Genomic DNA, 21721 nt, shown 5'->3' with positions numbered 1-21721 from the left:
TACACTTAATCTAGCTGGTTTCATTGAATCAAGTGATGTGGCAATATACTCAAGCTGTCATATCTCTTTATCTTAAGATTTGCTGAAAATATTAAGTCTTTTGGCAGTTTTTCATCTGTTTCTCAAATTGGACTGCTCTGATGCAAAGCTATTTAGTCTTGCTCCGGCTCTGCTTCTGTATGTACAGAAGCAGAAAAAAATGAAAAAAAAACGTGGATTTTGAAAAAAATAGACTTATGAAATAACTAATGGGGGACCCATGAAAAGACTTTTACTCGACTTTCTTTGTTATGAAAAGACTTAAGCTCGACCCATGAAAAGAAATTAGCTCGACTTTAACTAGGAAGCTCGACCGTGTAATTATAGTCAATATTGCCCCCCCCCCCCTACGAGACATTAAAAGTCTTTTCATAAGTCAAGGTCTAGGCCCAGCTGATGTTCAACGTTAAGTTTTGCAATTATGCTGATTGTTTCTCGAAACATTGGTCATAATATAGAGATTGTTATGACCCTGTGCGTCAATCAGTGATTCAATGTAATCATTGCTATTATCATGCTCTCTCCGATGCAAAGAAATGTATAACGCAACAAATGCTTTTTATTGTATCAACAAGTTCCATTTCGCTGGAATTTTTTAGGTGTTGAGATATCAGCAAAAATTTGTTTTTGACACAGAGTTGGGACGCAGCTAACAAATTGATATTTTTGAAATTTGCTTGATAAAATTTCAAAATTGATCAACTAATTGTTGATTTTCCAGTAACACCAGTCAATGGGCACCCGTTGAAGACATTTAAGAAATCTATGCTCGCACATGTTGTTTGTTTAGAGCAAAACTTCTTATCGGAAACTGTTTTGACACGCGAGCCAGCAAATGAAAGCGTTTTGCATACTACAATAGAAGTTTTATCTGACATCTCTTGAAAGTAAAGCGAAATGAAACAATGGCCGATAGGTATGACCAAAAGGTTAAACTTAGTTTAGTTTCTGGACAAATGAGGTGACGGCTTCATATATTTATTAGAGAGATATACAAACTACCAGAAGATGTTAAATTGCCTGACCTACAAAATTTACATAAAAAAGACTTTGTAGGATTCATTTAGTCTAACCATGTCCGCTAGATATTGACGATATTAGCCCAAGTCGAAGAGTCCGCTCAAATTCCGCTCAAAACAATGCAAGAGATGACCGGAATGAGCGGAATTTGACCGGAATGAGCGGAATCGATAGAAAATATTGCAAGGAATGAGCGGAATTTGATCGGAATAAAAAATGCAGGAAATGAGCGGAATTTGACATGACAAAAAAATGTATACACTTTTAGCGGAAACGTTGAATTTCCGGAAACAGGGAATGAATGTATGTATGTATGTATGTATGTATGTATGTATGTATGTATGTATGTATGTATGTATGTATGTATGTATGTATGTATGTATGTATGTATGTATGTATGTATGTATGTATGTATGTATGTATGTATGTATGTATGTATGTATGTATGTATGTATGTATGTATGTATGTATGTATGTATGTATGTATGTATGTATGTATGTATGTATGTATGTATGTATGTATGTATGTATGTATGTATGTATGTATGTATGTATGTATGTATGTATGTATGTATGTATGTATGTATGTATGTATGTATGTATGTATGTATGTATGTATGTATGTATGTATGTACGTATGTATGTACGTATGTATGAATTTATGTATGTATGTATATATGTAAATATGTATGTATGTATGTATGTATGTATGTATGTATGTATGTATGTATGTATGTATGTATGTATGTATGTATGTATGTATGTATGTATGTATGTATGTATGTATGGATGGATGTATGTATGTACGTATGTATGTACGTATGTACGTATGTATGTACGTATGTATGTACGTATGAACGTATGTATGTACGTATTTATTTATGTACGTACGTATGTATGTATGTATGTATGTATGTATGTATGTATGTATGTATGTATGTATGTATGTACGTATGTATGGAGTATCCATTGTGTACCTAGATTCTAAAACAAAAAGAGTTTTTGCTATAGCTTACCTAGGAAAAAGGTTAGTTTTTCGTACGGAAATTTGCGAATTTCGCGAATAACGAATTTTAAAAATAAGTCTCTTTCATCGGATCAAGGAGTTGTCCAAAGTGAACCAAATTGATATCCCAAACTACCAGGCTGTAATGCAAATAATGGTCTGCCTAACTTTCCTAGAAAAAAAGTTAGTTTTTAGTACGGAAATTTGCGAATTTCGAAATTAGCGAACTTTAACTATACTTGTATATTTGTTAAATATTTGTTTAATTTTAATTTTAATAGTTATTCATTATTATTTGTTTCATGATATAAACATATCATTTTTAATTGTCATTTTATAAAGTTGTCTGTTTTGGAGAGAGCTTTTCGAGCCTAGTTTTTTTTTCTACTGCTCTGCTCAATTCTCCTATAGTTGTTTGTTTGTAACTCCGCCGTAGCCGGTCCCCAGCGCGGTTGAGAGAAGGAGGAGGGGAACACACCTGTGATATCCCTGACTGTAGAGATACAATTCGTGTCACAGATCCACTTAGAGTTAGGTGAATGGATTCGAGGTGCGAAGCCAACTTTTACTGAATTAGTGGATTACCACTTTTAGACTTAGCAACAATCGTGTTGCGATTGCAGTCAAAATTATTGAGAGTGGAATTCCTCCTCAAATCCAATAGGATCTCGACTAGTGCAGAACAGACTAGATTGAATGCAACTGAATTCGGAAACAAGATTCAAGAGAATTAATAAATAATCAAAAGTGGGGGATGTGAACAATCTTAAATATTGACTTTTTAGTCGGCGGTAAATTACCTGTATGTGAACGATGACTTTAGTCTGACAAGGACAAGAATAAATGATTTAGTACAACTTAATGAATATGAACTAAAATAAGGTACAACCGTACCACATATCCTGGGCTGAGCAAAATTTTAAACTGCAACAGTGAAAAATTTATGATAATATTAACATATGTACTGGTTATTATAAATAATAAAGATTGTGAACAACAACAGACAAGTAGCTGAGGAATAGTGGAAAGTTGGCTCGAATGTGGAAATAATTTAAATCAATGTAAACTGTCAACATTTACAGTAAAATGTATGCACGCAATATAAATTAAGGCACAATCGCGATGCAAATCCTGCAAAATTATAACACAGGAGATATGGTTACATGAGCAACATCTAATTTAACTAAAGAATACCCAACACGAACACAAATTTAAGGTATGCACGAAACATGAAATGAGTGGAAAAGTGGTACAATTCCACATTTAACTGAACAATTACAGAATTTAAATTTTTAACAATTGAACAATTAATGATGAAAGTTTAAGCAGTTTTGATTCAAATTTGGTTTTCGGCGTCAAAGACGCTCATACTTATTTCCCGTGCATAATCGTTGTAGTCATAATCCACAGGTGACCATGTTCCCACTGGAGGGGGCGCAGGAGGGCTCACCAGTCGCAGTTCGTAATTCGTATCAGGAACGGGAGGCTGTGCTGCTTCTTCCTGAATGATAGTTTCTATCACAGGATTTGCGGGTCTTTGTTTTTTAGAGACAGGAGCAGCCGAATCGTCACTCAAAGAACATACCGAGCTTTCAAATCCGTAGTAGTCAGGCGCGCGGCGATTACGTTTAGTGTGAGAAGTCGATGGAGAGGCAACCGATGATGTTGCAGAGGAGGCAGCAACAGATGAAGCATTGGAGGTGTTCAGCGTGGCAGATGTGGTACGAGAACGTTTACCTCCTGCTTGAGGTTTTCGGGGTTTTCTAGACGCCATGGCTTTAGAAATGTTGCTGCTCGCAGATGAAACTCCCGATGCTGCATCAGACTGGTTGGGGGCGATGACGGATTTTAATTTCTCCGCGGAATTTTTTCTTCAAGTCTTTGGTATGTTGCGCAATCTTTTCCTCGGTCGTTTTTTCATACGGCAAAAGCCGACGTTTAGCGTATTCCCATAAATCGGTATTACGTTCGGCACGGGTGCCGAACTTAGCAATATCGCTATTTCGGACACTGAGCTCGGGTACTCCTGGTTCCTTAATGACTGTTGTAGTATTAAATGTACGGACAACTGTACTGCCGAGGGCCAGGGTTTCCCAGAGTCCTTGAAGGTCTCGTTTTGAACGCTTCGTTACTTTCTTAGCCAACCTAAGGTCCAGTGACTTCTCTGTCCGTGGGATCGGATTATTCAATTTTGGGTGCAGAATGAAACGGGAGACAGACTTGTTGTGATCACCATTGTAGCGGCGACCTGCGTCTACCTGAGCTCTCTGCATGGCCTCGTCAATCAAGATATCGTTTTGATCCCCCGTCACCCATCCATTTTCGTCCAAGTAGTCTTCAACTGGGACTGTATCAGCCTCTAAATAGTGGTGAAGAATGTTTTCATATGATAAGTTAGATGATTCAGGTGTTGTACTTATAATACTCAGTGGTGTATTTGGCTTTCTTCCAAAATGTGCTTGGAAAGGTGTTACGTTTGTTGTCTTTTGTTTACATATACGTAATTGATTTACAATTGACTTTATTGCTTCTTTAATTGTGAATATATTATTTCTATTGTCTAATTTCATACAGCCTAAGCGTCTTTTAACAGTTTGTATCAAACGCTCCACTATTCCTATAGCTCTATGATCAATTGCTGGGGCAGTGAGAATGTTAATATTATGTTGTTTACAAAAGTTTTTAACTTTATAACTTATTAGGCAACGTGCTTTATCTAATCTAATGTTTCGAGGGACACCGTGAATTTGAATGTAGTCGTCTAAAAATTTAAGAACATTCGGTCCATTAGCTTTATCAAATACTTCTACAGAAGGATATTTAGAAAAACGATCAATACATGCAAGAAAATGAATATCTTGATCTTTTTCATTGGTGATTGGACCTCCAAAGTCAATTTGTATTTCTTCATTTGGCTCTGTACATGGCTATAAAGGTTTCCATTTAGACGCCGGAATAACAGGTTTAAGATTCTTACCAATATCAGTACAAGGCTTGCACTGGGCCGCTTTGTTCAAAATTTCTCTGTGCATATACGGCCAGAACGCGTATTGCCCAAGCGTTATCATGCCCCAACTTCCCGGATGTGTTAAGTGGAGGCTTTCCAAGACCGCGTCCTAAATCGAATGTGGAATCGCTACGCGTTCGTCCACACAAACACATCCCGAGCGGACATGTAAATCCCTCCAGTACGAGAAGAGATAAGGATTCACTTCCTTACACTTCTGAGGGGTCGTTTTGAAGGATGCAGTCACGTACTTCCTTCAGAACTGCGTCTTTACTGGTGAGAACTGCCAAGAATCCCTTTTTGAAGAGTTGTGTTAAGTTGTTCTCAAAGACCTCTTCTTTTGACAGTTCCAAGTTTGGTGATGTTTGACCTTCATTCGATGAGCGGGTGGTATTCACTCCTGAATTGGGGGTAGATTGGAACGTGACCCTGCTGTGTGTAGGGGGAGTTTGCGGATTAGATGCAGAGCTGCTCATTGTGTGATTATGAATTGAATGGATATGTGATGTGTATGATGGGAAATTAGGATGAGGCTGGATTTGAACTGGCTTTGTACTACTAGTAGAGAGAGATTGGAATATTGCTGCGTTTGCAGAGTTTTCAAGAAGCAACTGAGTTGTTTTACGATTAATGGCAGAAAGCAATTTAGAATAGTTTGTTAAGCGAGGATGCGAGGCACGTGTGGAATTTGTGTGAGTAACGCTGTTAAAGTGCTGTGATTGACAGGTTTGTGGTGTGGTATTTACATAAATTGCAGCAATAGCGTCACGAATGCGGGTAATTGTGGCTACCGCAAATTCCTCGTCATATTTGTTTGTAACTTTTGCTTTTTGATTTGGTTGGCGAGAAATATAATCTACCAGCCCCATTTTTGCACCGGGTATATGTTCAATATTAAAATCAAAAGGTAAAAGACGATCGATCCAGCGTGTTAATCTACTATTATAGGATTTATTTGATCTATGTTCTTTCATAATGGATAGTAATGCCCGGTGATCTGTGATAATTGTGAATGATTTGCCAAATAAGTAATATTTAAAATATTCTACAGACCACACCACACCTAATAATTCTAGTTCATTAATACTAAAGCGCTCCTCATTAGAGTTGAGGAAACGAGATGCAAATGCAACTGTGTGCCAGCCCGTAGGCGAACGTTGTTCTAATGCTGCTCCTAAACCCGCTCTTGAAGCGTCGCATTTGATCCGCGTTTCCAAGTGAGGATTATAGTGTGTGTTTTCTGTGGTGTTTGCAACTTTATCTTTAATTGCTTGGAAATGTGTATCATGTTCAGCGTTCCAAATGAATTTTGTGCTCCTTTTTAATAAGGGACGAAGGGGATGACACAATTGGGACAAATTAGGGACAAATTTTCCGAGGTAATGAACAGAACCTAAGAAGGATCTAAGTTGTTTTAAATTTTTAGGTGCTGATAGTGAAGCGATTGCCGCTGTTTTTGACTCAAGTGGAGCTATTTCCGATTGACTAAAGTTATGTCCCAACCATTCAATTTCGGTTTTTGCAAAATGACATTTAGGTAAGTTGATTCGTAAGTTATCCTCATCTAATTTCTTTAAACATTTATAGACGAGTTTTAAGTGGTCATCTTTAGAACAACGACTAACTACTATAATGTCATCCAGAAAACAATAGGTATATTGAAGTCCGACTAAAGTGTAATCCATCACTTTTTGGAAAGCTGCTGGCATATCAGTTAAACCGTAAAAACCTGTAATAAAACGGTATGTTCCAGTTCTCTCACCGCTAATAATATTAAAGTTACAGTGTTGCGCCGTTTCTGGGTCTAATTTAAGTTGACTGTATGCGTACTTCAAATCCAGTGTTGAATAATATGCTGTTTCTTGTGATGCAGATGTATTCAATTTCTGTTGAATTGTGTCAATCAAATTAACAATATTTGGCATTTGATATTTGTTTTTATGAATAGATTTATTTAAGATTTTGGAATCTAAAGGTAATTTAACTGTTTTATCTCTTTTAACTGTAATGACTATAGGAGAAATAAAATTTTATCTTAACAACTGTTTAATTTTATGATGTGTTTTTCGTCAAGTAGTTTTTTAAGTTCATTATTAACTAGTGGTTGTAAGTTAATTGGAACTCGTCGCCCTTTTTGATGTGTAGGTGTAAATTCATTATGAATTGTTGACTTTACTGAATGTTTTAAAGATTTACCGACACGGGTGATGAGATCTGGAAAATCAAAAGAGATCTGCCTCTTGATTGGACATTGATTTTGATCAATATTTGCAACTTGTTTCAATTGAATAACAGAAAAGACTAGCTTTGGAAAGAGATCTCGTCCAATGATGGGTCGGTGACTGTCTTCCACGACAGTTACATCAACGCCCGTGGCTATCCAGTCATTACACTTTATTGATGTATTGATTACACCGACAATCTTGATTATATCATTAGAAAAGGTTTTCAGATCATGTATTTCGGTTGACTGTAACCAATAGCTTTCGTTACATTCGGACACCACTGTGTCCGCCAGACTTTTGTTTACAATAGTGCATACGCTGCCCGAATCCACCAATGCTTTTGTGTATGTATTTCCAACACAAATGACTAAATTTACGGGTTCTACCTCACGAGTGTCGGTTTTGATGGAAATTGCAGCTACACAGTTATCGTTATAATCATCGTAATCAGAGTCGTAGTTGACATCGTAAATGCTTTTCTGCTGTAGAAGCTTGCTGATATTGTTAACTTGTTCCACCGCCGTTGTTGAAGTACCTACTGTAGCCGCCTCGGAAACCGAGTCATCTACATAGTTTACTCTAGGTTTTGGTTTACTAGATTGTTTTGGTTTGCGACAAACTTTTGCAAAGTGATTAGCAATTCCACAATTTTTTTTACAAGATTTTCCACGAGCAGGACAGTTTTGTCTATGAGAAGGAGTCCAGCCATAGCCACAATTTGGACAAATCGTAGGTTTGACAAATTGGTTTGTCGGTGCTCGGGCTCTATTCCACGATCCTTGAACACTATTTATCGATTGACTTGAAATTTCATTTGTAGTGTTGGGAATTGGAGTTCCAGAAATTTTCAACTGGTTTTGTATTCCCATTTCAATGTTCATTGCAACCTCGAGAGCTTTTTTAGCCGTCCGTGTTTCTTTGAGTAGCTCCCTTTGGATTTCACCATCTTGCATATTAGCAATGAAGACATCCCGAATGATCGACTCCTCGTGACTTCCCAAATCACAGTTTAGAGACAACTCTCGAAGACAACCGTAGAAATTTTCCTCAGGTTCTCCTTTCATTTGTTTTCGAGTGAGAAATGTCTATCGATCAAATGCGATATTTCTTCGCTTAGTGAACACACTATCAAGACAATCCCAAAGGACTTTTGTTGTCACTCTATCGATCTGGATACTCGGTTCTTGCGAACCAAATATTCGTCTCCCTTCCATTCCCCAGCTGAGGTATATTAGAGAGACTGCTTTGCTATCACAGTACTTCCAAGGTTTTTCTCCACACAGTATGCCAACAAGTTCTATTTTTTGACATCTATTGAGCCACGAATTTTTGAGCTGTTCGTTTCTGGTACGTCGATCTCGTTCACTTTGAGTTGTTCTATTTTCGACGTCATCCTCGTAAATGGGTTCTGGGGGTAGAGTGACTTTGTCTGGAGGGTCGTCAAGGAGAGTGTCAATTGAAATTCCTTCTTTAGCCATTATAGCCAATTTTAGAATGATCTGCCATCTATCCCATCGCAATGGAGGTTCAAGTGTTGGTTTATCCCAAAAGGGCTCGATTCCCAAGAGTGCACGTTCTTTAGTTGCTGACTGCGCCATGTGATATCCCTGACTGTAGAGATACAATTCGTGTCACAAATCCACTAAGAGTTAGGTGAATGGATTCGAGGTGCGAATCCAACTTTTACTGAATTAGTGGATTACCACTTTTAGACTTAGCAACAATCGTGTTGCGATTGCAGACAAAATTATTGAGAGTGGAATTCCTCCTCAAATCCAATAGGATCTCGACTAGTGCAAAACAGACTAAATTGAATGCAACTGAATTCAGAAACAAGATTCAAGAGAATGAATAAATAATCAAAAGTGGTGGATGTGAACCATCTGAAGTATTGACTTTTTAGTCGGCGGCAAATTACTTGTATGTGAACGATGACTTTAGTCTGACAAGGACAAGAATAAATGATTTAGTACAACTTAATGAATATGATTTAAAATAAGGTACAACCGTACCACAACACCCAAAACATACTGGAAAATCTCAAAAAGTTGATCGTTAGTTCAACTGTAGATTTTTTCCGAGAGTATTTAACCTATTTCAAATCTCGAAACGTCCTCTGATCAGACTAAAAAATCCGCTCATTCCGACCATTCCTCTCATTTCTTGCATTTTTTCCGCTCAAATTCCGCTCATTTCTTGCATTTTTTATTCCGCTCAAATTCCGCTCATTTCTTGCATTTTTTCCGCTCAAATTCCGCGTATTTCTTGCATTTTTTCCGTTCAAATTCCGCTCATTCCGGTCAAAAAAATGTCAGGGCTTTGAGCGGATTTTGCTAAACTGTCCGCTCAAATTCCGCTCATTTCTTGCTTTTTTTTCCGCTCATTCCTCGGCCCGGGAGTAAATATTTTGATTGACTCAATCAGGGGTCGACTATATTGTAGCCTAAATTTTGCTCATGCTACTCCGCATAGAGCACTTAATTGATTTTGCTTATTCTTCTTTCATTTGATTATTTAAGCGCCTGCGTAAACCGCTATGTTTGCTCGAATTTGAATACTTAGATTTGGTATCTATTTTTTCCAATTTGTTCAAAGAGAACTTGAAAGACAACGCACTAGATTCAATTCAATTTTTGACAGAATGTGTCTCTAGTTATTTTCTACTGAACCATCGAGTTTTATTTTGGTAACTTTTTTATTTGTTGAGATATTTAAAAAAAATCGGTGTCTTCTGAACTAAGCTGGAGAACAAGTGATTATATGCTGTTTAACTTTTATCACCTTAAAGGTGGTCGCTTGCTTATTCTATTATCCAACATAAACCTAGTTTAGTTCTCTGTGATCTGCTTTTTTTCATAGCTGCCCATTTTAAGCCACACTTCGACCCTAATTTTTGCAATGATAATTGTTTTTGAATCTTTCTTAGTTTATAGAAATACGAATGAAAAACAGAAAAGCTGCTTAAAAGCTAATAAAAACGGGCGGATCTTACCGAAAAACGTTGCTGAGATTATGAGTTGGATATGAAAGTTTTTTTGGCAACCATTACACTGATTTTTTACGCGTTTTTATCCGAACTCAACTGACTCACGTTGAGGTATATTTGTTCCGACCCCATTATATTGGGGGGGGGGGGGGGAGAACTATATACTCAAATGGGTTTTTTTTTAATCAGTCAGCATTCGCCGATCGATATATTCGCCGGAGAGAGTTATGCGAGGTGTCATTAAAAAGCCTGTCCAGCGTGGAATATGGAATTAGAAAGATTTTTTTTTAAATTTCTTTTAATCAGAGACTTATCGAGGTTCAAATTTTTGTGAACTTTTGTACATTTTTCTTCACATTTTCTGTAATATTCTTGAATTTTCAGGATAAAAACATGAGTTATATCATTGGAAAGCCCTTTGAATGTAGCTCATACAAGTGAAATCTTTTTTGAGAAATTGCTTGTTTGAGAAGTTATGTCTCTTATTCTGACTCAGTTTTGTGGTGGAGGAACTATATAAACAACAGTGTTTTTTGTCCAGTCATTTTTTTCCGATCGATATATTCATCGTACAGGGCTGGGAGAAGTAATATTAGAAAGCTTGTCCGGCGAATTTTTTCCGAGGAGTTTCCGAGGTTTATAGTTTTGTCAACTTTAACCTAACTTCCGTTGTTTTGTTCACAATTTTTGTAAGTTCTGCATAAATTTTTATCAATTTCGTTTGCTCAAATATAAATTTGTTGTATGGCTGAAAGTTTTCTGGAATTAACAATTTAGCGGTCTTTCGCTAATTTACCGATATTATGAAAAAATGCATGGTTTATTTTTGATATACAATGATTATCGTTTGCCAAAAAACAATACGTAACGCTTACAAAAATTGAGTTCCTCAACAGCGGCGCAGCGATACAAAGGCCGGTTTTGGTCTAATTGTAAATTTTTCATTAGAATTAGGATTGCATTTTGTATCTATCCTTTTAAAAACATTTTTTAAAATTCGGTCTTCTCAATTACATGCAAGTGTGTTTTCATTGGAACGATCAATTTTTAAATAATTCAATTTAAAATCAAATGAGTTCTAATTGAATGAATAATGTGTTTTTTGTGTGAAGCTCATTTTCTCCGACAAATTGTTTTCATATTTTTTTGGTGAATTCTTGAGTTTGTTAGCATATGATGTTTTTTTGTGGTCTTATGGTTGAGTAAAACTTGATAAAATGTTTCATTTGGTATCAAAAACGTTTTCAGTGAAACTAATCTAGTCTAAGACTCGATAAGTATCCAAAACTCATCATTTATTTTTGATATTGGCATTTCGGCCAAAGTGGCTATTTTGATAACATTTGGATTTTTTTTATTTGTTTTATCGCAAAAGCAATAAGAAACAGACCGCTATAATTCCAATTGTGGAGTTTTGTACTTCAAATTATATTCGGACTGTAATTGTGCGCATCATATTTTTCTAAAAACAAAAACAAGTGTTTTTTTCTGTTTTTTTTTGTTTTTTGTAGATGTTAGCTCCAGAACGGGATGATGTCAAACAAACCTCGCTTCCTAACAAGTCAATTTACATGCAGATAAAAGCCAAGGAACATAAATGATAATCTCAGCGGAAAACAGATCATTTGTTTTGGCTTCATCACCGTTTGGCGTGAAATTAATCGTGAATTTCACAGTTCTGCCTGAAATTGTTGTTAATCTGTAGTCTTCTGCCTCCCTTGCACTTATGAAATGTTCAATTGGCTTACTACGCAAAAAAAAATATTTTCCTTTTTCATTCAAAATCTCGCGGTTATTATCTCTTGCAGTTTTAAAAAAACTGCTTTCAAAAAATTAAATGTTCATAGAAATTTGCCACTCTCAATCCAATTTCTGGCACTTTTTAGAGTAATTTTGAGAATAAGGGGTCGCGATTTTTTGTCAGGTGAATTTAATTTTAGTCTTCATTTTGATAAGTAACCGTTTTTAGCGTTGATACCGCGAGTTCTCATAAATTCGCATAATCTTTTTGTTATTTTGCATTTTCTGAAGTTTTTTTGCTGTTTGGACCTATCATCACAAAAGTGGCACGTTATTGAGAGATCGCATTATTAGCGTCGCATTTTTGGCGTTAAAAGAAGTTGCACTTGATGAGTTTAAAAATTTCAGTTGATAGATTGTAAATTTATAGGCTTCGACATCGTTTTCTCGCAAAACTGAACTAGTTGTTTGAATTTTGTCTGTATTTGTTCTTCTTGTTGTCATGTGACATTGTGGTTAATGACAAGTCTCAAGGGTCTCGTTAATGTTACAAATGAAGCCTCTGAATGATTTCATTTTATAGCTAACGGCTTTGAGGTCTTTGATTTAATTTGTTTTCAAAGAATGTAAGCCCTTTTTCTAAGTTTGCCCCGTTTGTTTTTCGGTTTTTGTTGTTTAATCTCAATATAGGTAGGTCACATTTCTTTTCTCTTGAAGGGCAAGTCAAAGAGTTAATTTTATTTTTTCATGGATGCTATTTGGCCTGCATTTTTTTAAAAATATATGGAAATTGAGTTTTGGTCATATATGAAGCTTGTTGTTTTTAATTGATTCTGTTTTCTGGCTTGTCTTTTACTCCCTCTTATGTCAAGAATCTTTTGCCCTCTAATGTGTTATAGTTTTTTTGTCTCGAGGCGTTATTTGGTCTTAATGTTTAAAAAACGTGTCACAAACTCGAGAAATGTGACCATAAAAAATTTTACTATCAATTTCTTAACACTATAACAGTACTTGTTCACTAAATATAATCCTAAAAAGTAATATATGATATTGCTGTTTCGAATTTGTTCATATTTGACCAATTTTCAAGTCTACTTCTGCTGTAATAAAAAATACAAAACTTATACCTTACCTATAAGTGTTCTATTTGTTTGAGATTATTAAAATGTTGTTTTATTGTTAAATAAACTGCTGAAACCGTTAGCGAGAATAAATAAAAGACATGGAGAGGGGATAGGCCTTTGTACTAAGTTGATTTTACCTGAACCCTGGGTGTGAATACTCCCCTTATGTACGGATTCAACGTTTTTTAAATCTGTTTCACAAAAAATGCAATTTTAAATAACAAAAAAAAAGCTGTGACAGTGAGGGCGTTTTCAACGAAACTAATCTAATCCTGTCACTTGATAACCAATGGTAGTAATTATTAAATTTTTCAAATAAGACTCGATAAGTATCCAAAACTAATCATCTATTTTTGATAATGACATTTTGGTCAAATTGTTTATTTCGATGACATTTGCAACTTTTTATTTGTTTTAATGCAGAAGCAAAAAAAAGAAACCGCTTTTAATCCAATTGTGGAGATTTTTTACATAAAATTGTGTGGTCTGTATTTAAAAAAAACTGTTGTTTTGGTTTTTGTTAGCTACAGAACTGGAAGAATTTAATCAAATCTCACTTCAAAACAAGTCAGTTTACATGCAGATAAATGCCATGAACATACGTGATAATCTCAGCGGAACGCAGATCAATTTTTTTGGCTTCATCACCGTTTGCAAAAAAAATAATTATGAAATTTTGAGGTCGGCCTGTACTTGTTGTCAATTTGTAGTTCTACCTCCATTGCACAAATGACATGTTCAATTTGCTTCCTACGCGCTGGAATTTTAAGATATTTCTCTTTTTTCCTTCCAAAACTTGCGGTTATTATCTCTTGCGATTATAAATTATTTGGTTTCAAAAACTTAAATGTTAATTAAAGTTTGCCACTCTCAATCCAATTTCTCCCACTTTTAGCATTGTTTTGGCAATGAGAAGTCGCGTTAATTGTCAAGTGAATATAAATTTAGTCTTCATTGCTGTTTTATCCTTTGAAGAATAGTTTTTTTTTGCGTTGATACTGCGAGTTTTAACAAATTTGAATAATCTTTTTGATATTTTGCAATTTCTGAGGTTCTCTTGTTGTTCTAACCTATCAACACATATATGGCACGTTTTTGAGAGATCGCATTATTGGCGTCGCATTTTTAGCGTCAAAAAGACTTGCGCTTGACTATTTTAAATAATTCAGTTGATAGATTATAAATTTGTAGGCTTTGACACCGTTTTCTCGCAAAACTGAATTGATTTTTTAATTTTTGCCTGTTTTTTTTCTGCGACATTGTATTTAATGACAAGTTTCAAGGGTCTTTTTGAAGTTATGAAAGAAGCCTCTAATTTATTTCAGTTTATAGCGAATGGCTTTGAAGACTTTGATTTATATTGTTTTCAAAGACGATAATCACAGTTTCTAGGTTTGCCCCTTTTGTTTTCGGTTTACTTGTTGTTCTTTTTTCAATAAAGGTAGGTCACATTTCTTTTCTCTTGAAGGGCAAGTTAATTAGTTCAATTTATTTTTTTCACTGGTGCAATAAATTTGTGAACTTATAAATTTTTACTATCTATGTCCTAAAACTGTATAGATACTTGTTTACTAAATATAATCCATTAAAGTAATCTATGATATTGCTATTTCCAATTTGTTCATATTTGACCAACCTTCAACCGTATCCCTGCTGTAATCAAAAATATAAAACTTATATCTTACCTATAAGTGTTCCATTTGTTTGACAAAATTATAATGCTGTTTCATTGTTAAATACGCTGCTGAAACTGTCAGCGAGAATAAATAAAAGACAAGGAGATGGGGTGGTCTTAGCACTTAGTTGAAGTTACCTGAATTGGATCCAACCCAGGTTGAGGTCCAGACCCAAAATGGTTTATAATCAGAAACAGTCGAGCGCACACCCGTGTGTTCCCAGACCGAAATTACAGGGTGTGGTCGGAAGTTCGAGTGCACTACAATCTGGACGATTGTCTGGAGACGGTCTGATCAGAGGTAGTTTTGATATGAAAAGTCTGGACCATGGTCTGGAGATGGCCTGATCAGAGGTCAATTTGGTCTGAAAAGTCTGATCATAGGCAGATTCGAGCGCACTGAGGTCTGATCAGAGGCGATTACCAGCGCAATTGGGTCTGATCATTACCTCTTCGAGCGCACTTGGGTCTGATCAGAAATGTTTTCGAACGCAATTGGGTCTGATCAGGGACCATTTCGAGCGCCTTATTTTTTTAGTTTTTTGTTTTTTTAACTGAGAGATGTTGGCTATGTTATGCCAAGAGGCAACAATAAAGCAGCGTTCTGATCAGAGACTTATCTCAAGACTGATAGCTCTGATCAGAAAAAGGAGTCCAGATGATATCAAAAGCTGGTCCCCTTCAGAAGAAATTTTGATCAACTGGAGACCACGATGTTTCTTATGGAAAGCTGTCGAAAGTCATCCATCGAGCCAGAAATATACACTAAACGATACACTAAATAAAAGTTGTTCTCAACATTTGGGTTTCGTTTTCTTTAGCAATACTTTTATAATTGATTTTTCCTTAGAAGAATTAAATACTGCAAACATCAGTTTTTATGAAATGAGTATACTCTAGCAAAATTAAGAGATTTGTTCATGAGTAAAATTTTTCTCTGATCAGACTATTTCCAACGTACTTGAGTCTGATCAGAACAGATTTTGAGAACAGGTTTCGAGCGCACTTGAGTCTGATCATAGTCTGATTAGGGTTTGGGTAATGGTCTCAATTTGAGTCTGGACCATGGTTTGAAGATGGTCTGATCAAAACGCCTTTGATCTGAAAAGTGGCGTGATAGCCGAGAGGTAAGGTGCGTGCTTCACACGCCAATGATTGAAAGTTCAATCCCCTGCCTCCGTGAAGCTGTCTGTGTGAGGATGAGCTCTTACTTAACCATAGCTTCAGGTTGACCATAGCCTGACCAATGTTGGCTGCAATGATGGTACCACGTGAAAGTTTCAGACGCAAAAAAAGTGACTAAAGTCACCAAAAAAGAGCAGTTCTGCTCATAAAAAGATCATTCTGAAATGTGGGGAATAATAAGAAAAAAGACAGCTCAGAACAGACCGCTGTGGCCTAATTGCTGTTCCGCTGCGATTACGCTGGAACCTCAATTATTATTATTATTAAGTCTGATCAGAGGTAACCTGGGTCTGGAAATTCTGATTAAGATTAATTGCCGTCTTGAAAGTCTGATCAGAGATAATTTTGGTCTGGAAAGTCTGATCAAACGAAAATTTGTGTCTGGACCTCAACCTGGGAAATACTCCCCTTTTTTACGCATTCAACGTTTTTTTCATCTGTTTCACCAAAAAATAAAATTTTAAATGACGAAGTGGACAGTTGCGATAAAATATGAGATTTGCATGCAAGTGATCGCTAGTGACTTTGGTGAGTTTACAAACGACCACCGCTAATCTGCAAGAAAAACAATTCCACGTCAAAATAATACATTATAGGGTGAAAACGATAGACAAAATAAGATCGTCACTAAAAGTTAAATGGTAATTATACCTAAATTCATTGAATTCATCAAAGGCGCCGCTAAATCAAGTGAGATTTTTGGAGCAAATTAAACTAAATTGCTGGTAATACTGATAAGATTTTTGATAATATCAGTGATTCTCGCTATTATTTATTGGCCCTGGTGGTCATCGCATGCATCATTTTCGGCAATTTAGACATTACAACGCAGAGGTATACCCCAAAATTTCCGCATCAGTAAGAGTTGCGCTAAAAATAAAGACATAAAATGAACAAAATTAGAAGACAAGCTTTTTATCTTATTTTTCGCAGATGGTTTTGAGCCGTTTTTTTGCGAAATAGTAAAACCGTAAAAAAAGTGACAAGTCTTCTAGCACGTTTCCGCTCATTTTAGGCATCTATTTTTTGCATTAGAGGTATCTCTAATTAGCAATTGAGCCTATTTGAACGCTCGCCTTTTGAGCATGCAAGAGTGATTTAATACTTTCTAATTAGCACTTTAATAAAAATTTCATTGAACCTTTTAAAGCTTACATTGATCTAAATACAAACCCGTACAGAACTCCAATTGTAATTCAGAACTGGGCAATTGTAAATGCAAGTCTCCCATGTAATATATTTTACTCAATTTCTCGCTTGAAATTTGATTCTTTAAAGCGTATGTTAATAGCGCAAACAAGAAACTTTCAACAGTCAAAGTGGCACAAGAAGGAGAGAGAACGTCTATGGAGTGGGAGATTGCGGGTTCAATCCCCGTACGGCACTCTATTTTCGCAATTTGCCCAAGTCTGTACATTGTAAAATCAGACTGAACGCAAGTCTTAAAAGTCAAAAAAATGACATTTAACAGTCGATGATTCACTAATGACGAGGAATTGCATTTATAATGGCCCAGTACTGAAACGCGTTTGGAGTTAGGTACGGGAAAATCAATTACAAACAGCTTTAAAGACAAAGTAATTAATATTTAACTTGAATGACAACAAATTTTATGGTGTACGTCCCAGCTCCACAAAACTGATTTTTTTTCTGAACAAAACCCTTGCTCAAGAAAGGCTTCGGGCGATGTCAATGTGGGACTGACCGAATCTATTTTCACTGGCCCAATCTATTTTGTGATATATATGGTGTACGTCCCAGCGCCACAAAAACTGATTTTTTTCTTAAAAATCCTTTGCTCAATGAAAGGTGTTTGTGTTTGTGTATTTGTATATGTATGTGTGGGTGTGTTTGCTTGTATGATGGTCGCGTGTATGTGTGTATGTTTGCGTGTGTTTGTTCAGTTCTATTCACTAAATATCAATTAATAAAGCTTTAATAACCACTTTTTCAGGCTCAAAAACGCGCATTGAGTTAGGCTTTATTGCGAATTATAGTTCGAAATCGAGTTATGTTGCGTTTGAAAAAGAGATACATAAATCGAGCAGATTTGTGATATATAGCGCGCGAAAAATGGGATACATAGCTTGTATTTCAGTTTTGCTGATAAAATTTGAACACGGGTTGCGCAATTCTCTTCAATTTTTTTGCCAGTTTTTGCTAAAGTAGCTAACTTTCGCAATATTGTTGCATTTTCAATGTATTAGCATAGGAAAAACGAACAGGAGATACAGAGATTGGGCAAAACTGCCCGTGACGATTTGGGTATACATCTGCGGCGTAATGGATTATTTAGAAAAACAAAGGTTTAAACAGTCTTCAAGAAAACGTATATTTTTCTGTTATAACCTGCTGAGGTTCTGCGACTGTAATTATACGTTGCCTGTTCATGATCATTCTTGAAAAATCGACTGGTTCGATTTCTCCGATTTACTTTTTAACTTAATTCCTCTACTCTCCTATTCAGTTTTCGGTTCGACCACCAATTGACTTTCAAATTTACATGTTAGCTGGGAAAAATTCGGTGCGTCCTCTGAGGTAAATAAGATTATCTGCTGACGTAAAAAACAGGGACGATTATGATAATTAGCTATACTTATAATCACCAATCACTTAACTAAATAACGTTTACTAGCTCACGACAGAAGCGTAATCTGTGGTTTAAGCTGGTCAAATCTTTCCCAGCGATTTCCGAAATGGGCAAGCTGTTAATTGGAGTGTTTGCGTCACGCGCATTTTTAATTTGAAACCAGATTAAACGGATTTTGGAGAGGTGTTAAAATGATGAATTTTGTTCATTACTTTGCAGGTTTCGAAAAGAAACAGTTGCCGAATTTTGTTCAGCTTGATTATGCTTTTCTAAAGAAATTCAAATAGATTGAGTATATCTAAGTTAATTACGTTAAAAATATCAGCTAAAAGAAGTTAAATTATCTCAAAAATAAGCTGATTTTTTCGTTACATAGTGCTTGAAACCGTCTAAGTTGGAAAATTAATACTGACGCTTTAATTCATACCAAAGATTGTCTTGTCACGTTTTTACTTTGCCCAAACTCTGACGCGAACATTAAAATTCGATCCAAACTTTAATTCATCATCATTGCCACATTTCTTTTATATATTGTAAATTAACCTGAATTATCTTTTCGTAATCTATGGAAGAAGGATTGTTTTCTGGACCTCTGGTTTCGAATGGACTGAATTGGAAACCGGCCGCAGTGGCCATGAAGAGTGCCCCTCTGGTGCGTGGGGTGTACTTCATTGGCATCAGTCGGGGAGGGGCTAAAGTCCAGTTACTGTACACTGGGTCAACTCACACTCAGAGCAACCTCAGGCTCACAATCAGACAGGTAAATCAATTTTGAAAAACAGAAACCTGAACTCTATTCCTTACTTTGATTGAAAATTGTGGGAAAGTTTTCAATATCTTATATCTGAAAAAAAAGAAACAAATTAAAGCGCATTTTTATAGGTTATTAAAATACAAAGAACTACACAGCGCGAGGTTTGAGGGAGGAGGTTGGCAAGATTGACAGGGGGTTGGCATCTATAAACGATGTTTTAACTCATTTATGATCTTATTCGTTAGTATTTATATTTGATTGCTTCCCTTTGATGACTATGGAAAAACGGGCATCAGTCTTTTCCCACATGGCAATGGAAACTTTTTTCATGGGCATAAATTACGGGGAGTTTGGATGTTACATATAGTAACATTCACGGTTTTTTTTCTGGCTTTAAACAGGCTATATTAGTATATATAAAATTCTAATGATTTCAACTGTTAATTATGATTTCAGACAGAACTTCTGGCAAGAGCTTCGCGTAGCTATTATTGATTGTTGTTTGTTTGGGTTGGCAGGTGTTCACAGGTGGTAGTATAGACACTTGGGACAGTAGACTGGGTTCCTTCCTGTTCGGGGCTTCCAAGAAACACCTGATGGTGGCATGGATTGTTCTCAAATTCCCTCAGGACACAATAGGCGACTATGTACTCTCATACGCAAAAGTCAACAAGTCAGTATCTTTTGAAACTGTTTCCTTTTCCTACTTGTTCAATTCGACCATTTATAATTGATTACCTTACTTTACACCTTTATAATGGTGTTTATCAATTGTTATGGCTGACACCACCTCATATCAGGCTATACAAAATGATATCATGCCAGTTAAGGGCGCTATATAGGTTGTTCAGACAAGGTTATGAAAACACAAATTTCTGAACCCCCTGCCTCAAATTTATGTCTATTAACAAATAAAAATTTGACAATATGATTTAAAAAAATCTAGCCGAGTGCGCAGTATATAAAGTTTCCACAGCTTAAAATATAAAAATTATTTTTTTTAAATAAAAGAACATAAGACGCTTAATGTTGAGCAATTTCGATCAATTTGACCTATTTTAGCGACAAATTTTTTGATGAAAATTTCTTTAAAGAAATTAATACTAAGCAAAACTGAGTATACTAAAAACAAAAAATCACTAATGCACGGCGTTTGAAAGTTCAATCTAATCTAATCTAATCTAATCTAATCTAAAGAATAATACGACCCGGGCACTTAAACAGATTTTTGCTGTTCCATGAATTATTTATGTTTATTCTCTTTTTTTTTCAGACGTCTTCCAATGTATAATCCACCCACTGAGGAGAGATGGGGAAAGGATAAGCAACCGTTCTTCCAGTATTAGCCAATCAGAATCCATTGTAGCAGACAAGATTGTTAGAATTTGCCAATCAGAATGCACAGTGTCAGTTAGAAGCTCATTCACTAGCCGATCAACTGATGCTTTGCACAAAAGGACTCGCAACATTTTCTTAAATTGGTATCACAAAAAAAAACTGCATTGAAACGTACGTCTCCACCTAGATTACCGGCCATCATATGTTGCTCTTCATTGATCCAATATTTACTGTTGATCCAATAAATATTTAGAGCTGTTTATTTAGAAGGTTTTATTCAGAGCTATTTATTAAGAAGAAATGATGTGATTAATTAAATATTAAACATCCAACTGAACGCTTTTTAATGTATATGGTGAAGTACTTGTACAAAACTCCAAAAAACAAAGTACCGTTAAATCTGATTTTCAATATTCGACAGCAGACAAAAGACCGCTCTAATAAATTTATCAAAATAATCTATATGTCAATCAATCTAAAACACTGTACAGATACCTTTTCTTTAGCGTCAAAAAGTATGTCATGATAGAGTAACTGTTAAAAATTCGAAGTATTATTTGAAGTGCAAAAACTTTGAATTACAATTAGAAATGAGACGTCGAATATCGAATTCGAATACAAAGTATCAGCAAAAGTACCAGCATAAACGACACGAAAGAGTTCCAATAGACAGAAAAAGAGCGAAAATCAAATACTTTTTATTTTAAATCATTGAAAGAAAACCGACCCTTAGATTATTCAAATTTTCAGAAAACAAATAGCATTTGTTATATAAATTTCAAACATGTATTTTAACCAATTGGATAATTTTAAAAGTTTCAGATTCAAACAAAAACTGTTCGTTTTCAAGATTTGTGAAAAAAGCGCCGTCAAAATCATGCTGATACAATAATTTGTTTTGTCAAAAAAGTTTTCCAACTTGTCCCAATTTCAAACAATGGATGAAAGTTTTTGTATTGGTATCACAATTTTCGGGCGGTTGATGGAAAAAAAATTACAAATCTGAAAGTTACCTAGTTTTTTAATTCACTT

At 35.6% G+C, this 21721-nt stretch overlaps 2 protein-coding genes across 2 annotated transcripts in view; one reads left to right on the top strand and one right to left on the bottom strand.

Annotated features, from left to right (window-relative positions):
* LOC142337176 (26S proteasome non-ATPase regulatory subunit 8-like) overlaps positions 1-21721 on the bottom strand; it is a 136163-nt gene that overhangs the window by 75886 nt on the left and 38556 nt on the right. The window lies entirely within an intron of this gene.
* LOC142336681 (uncharacterized) lies at positions 19163-20979 on the top strand. Its single transcript, XM_075385591.1, has 3 exons — positions 19163-19357; positions 19870-20024; positions 20625-20979. The coding sequence occupies exons 1-3, from the start codon at positions 19163-19165 to the stop codon at positions 20695-20697; spliced, it is 423 nt and encodes a 140-aa protein (XP_075241706.1). The 3' UTR covers positions 20698-20979.

The sequence above is a fragment of the Convolutriloba macropyga genome, chromosome 3 (genome assembly GCF_964194025.1).
Source record: "Convolutriloba macropyga chromosome 3, txConMacr16.3, whole genome shotgun sequence".
Taxonomy (NCBI): Eukaryota; Metazoa; Xenacoelomorpha; order Acoela; family Convolutidae; genus Convolutriloba; species Convolutriloba macropyga.
This window is presented reverse-complemented; position numbering and strand designations above follow the sequence as displayed.

Coding starts and splice junctions, on each gene's coding strand:
- LOC142336681 (XM_075385591.1), top strand. CDS start 19,163: ATGGAAGAAGGATTGTTTTCTGGACCTCTGGTTTCGAATGGACTGAAT. Junction 19,358..19,869: donor TCAGGCTCACAATCAGACAG/GTAAATCAATTT, acceptor TTGGGTTGGCAG/GTGTTCACAGGTGGTAGTAT. Junction 20,025..20,624: donor TCATACGCAAAAGTCAACAA/GTCAGTATCTTT, acceptor TTTTTTTTTCAG/ACGTCTTCCAATGTATAATC.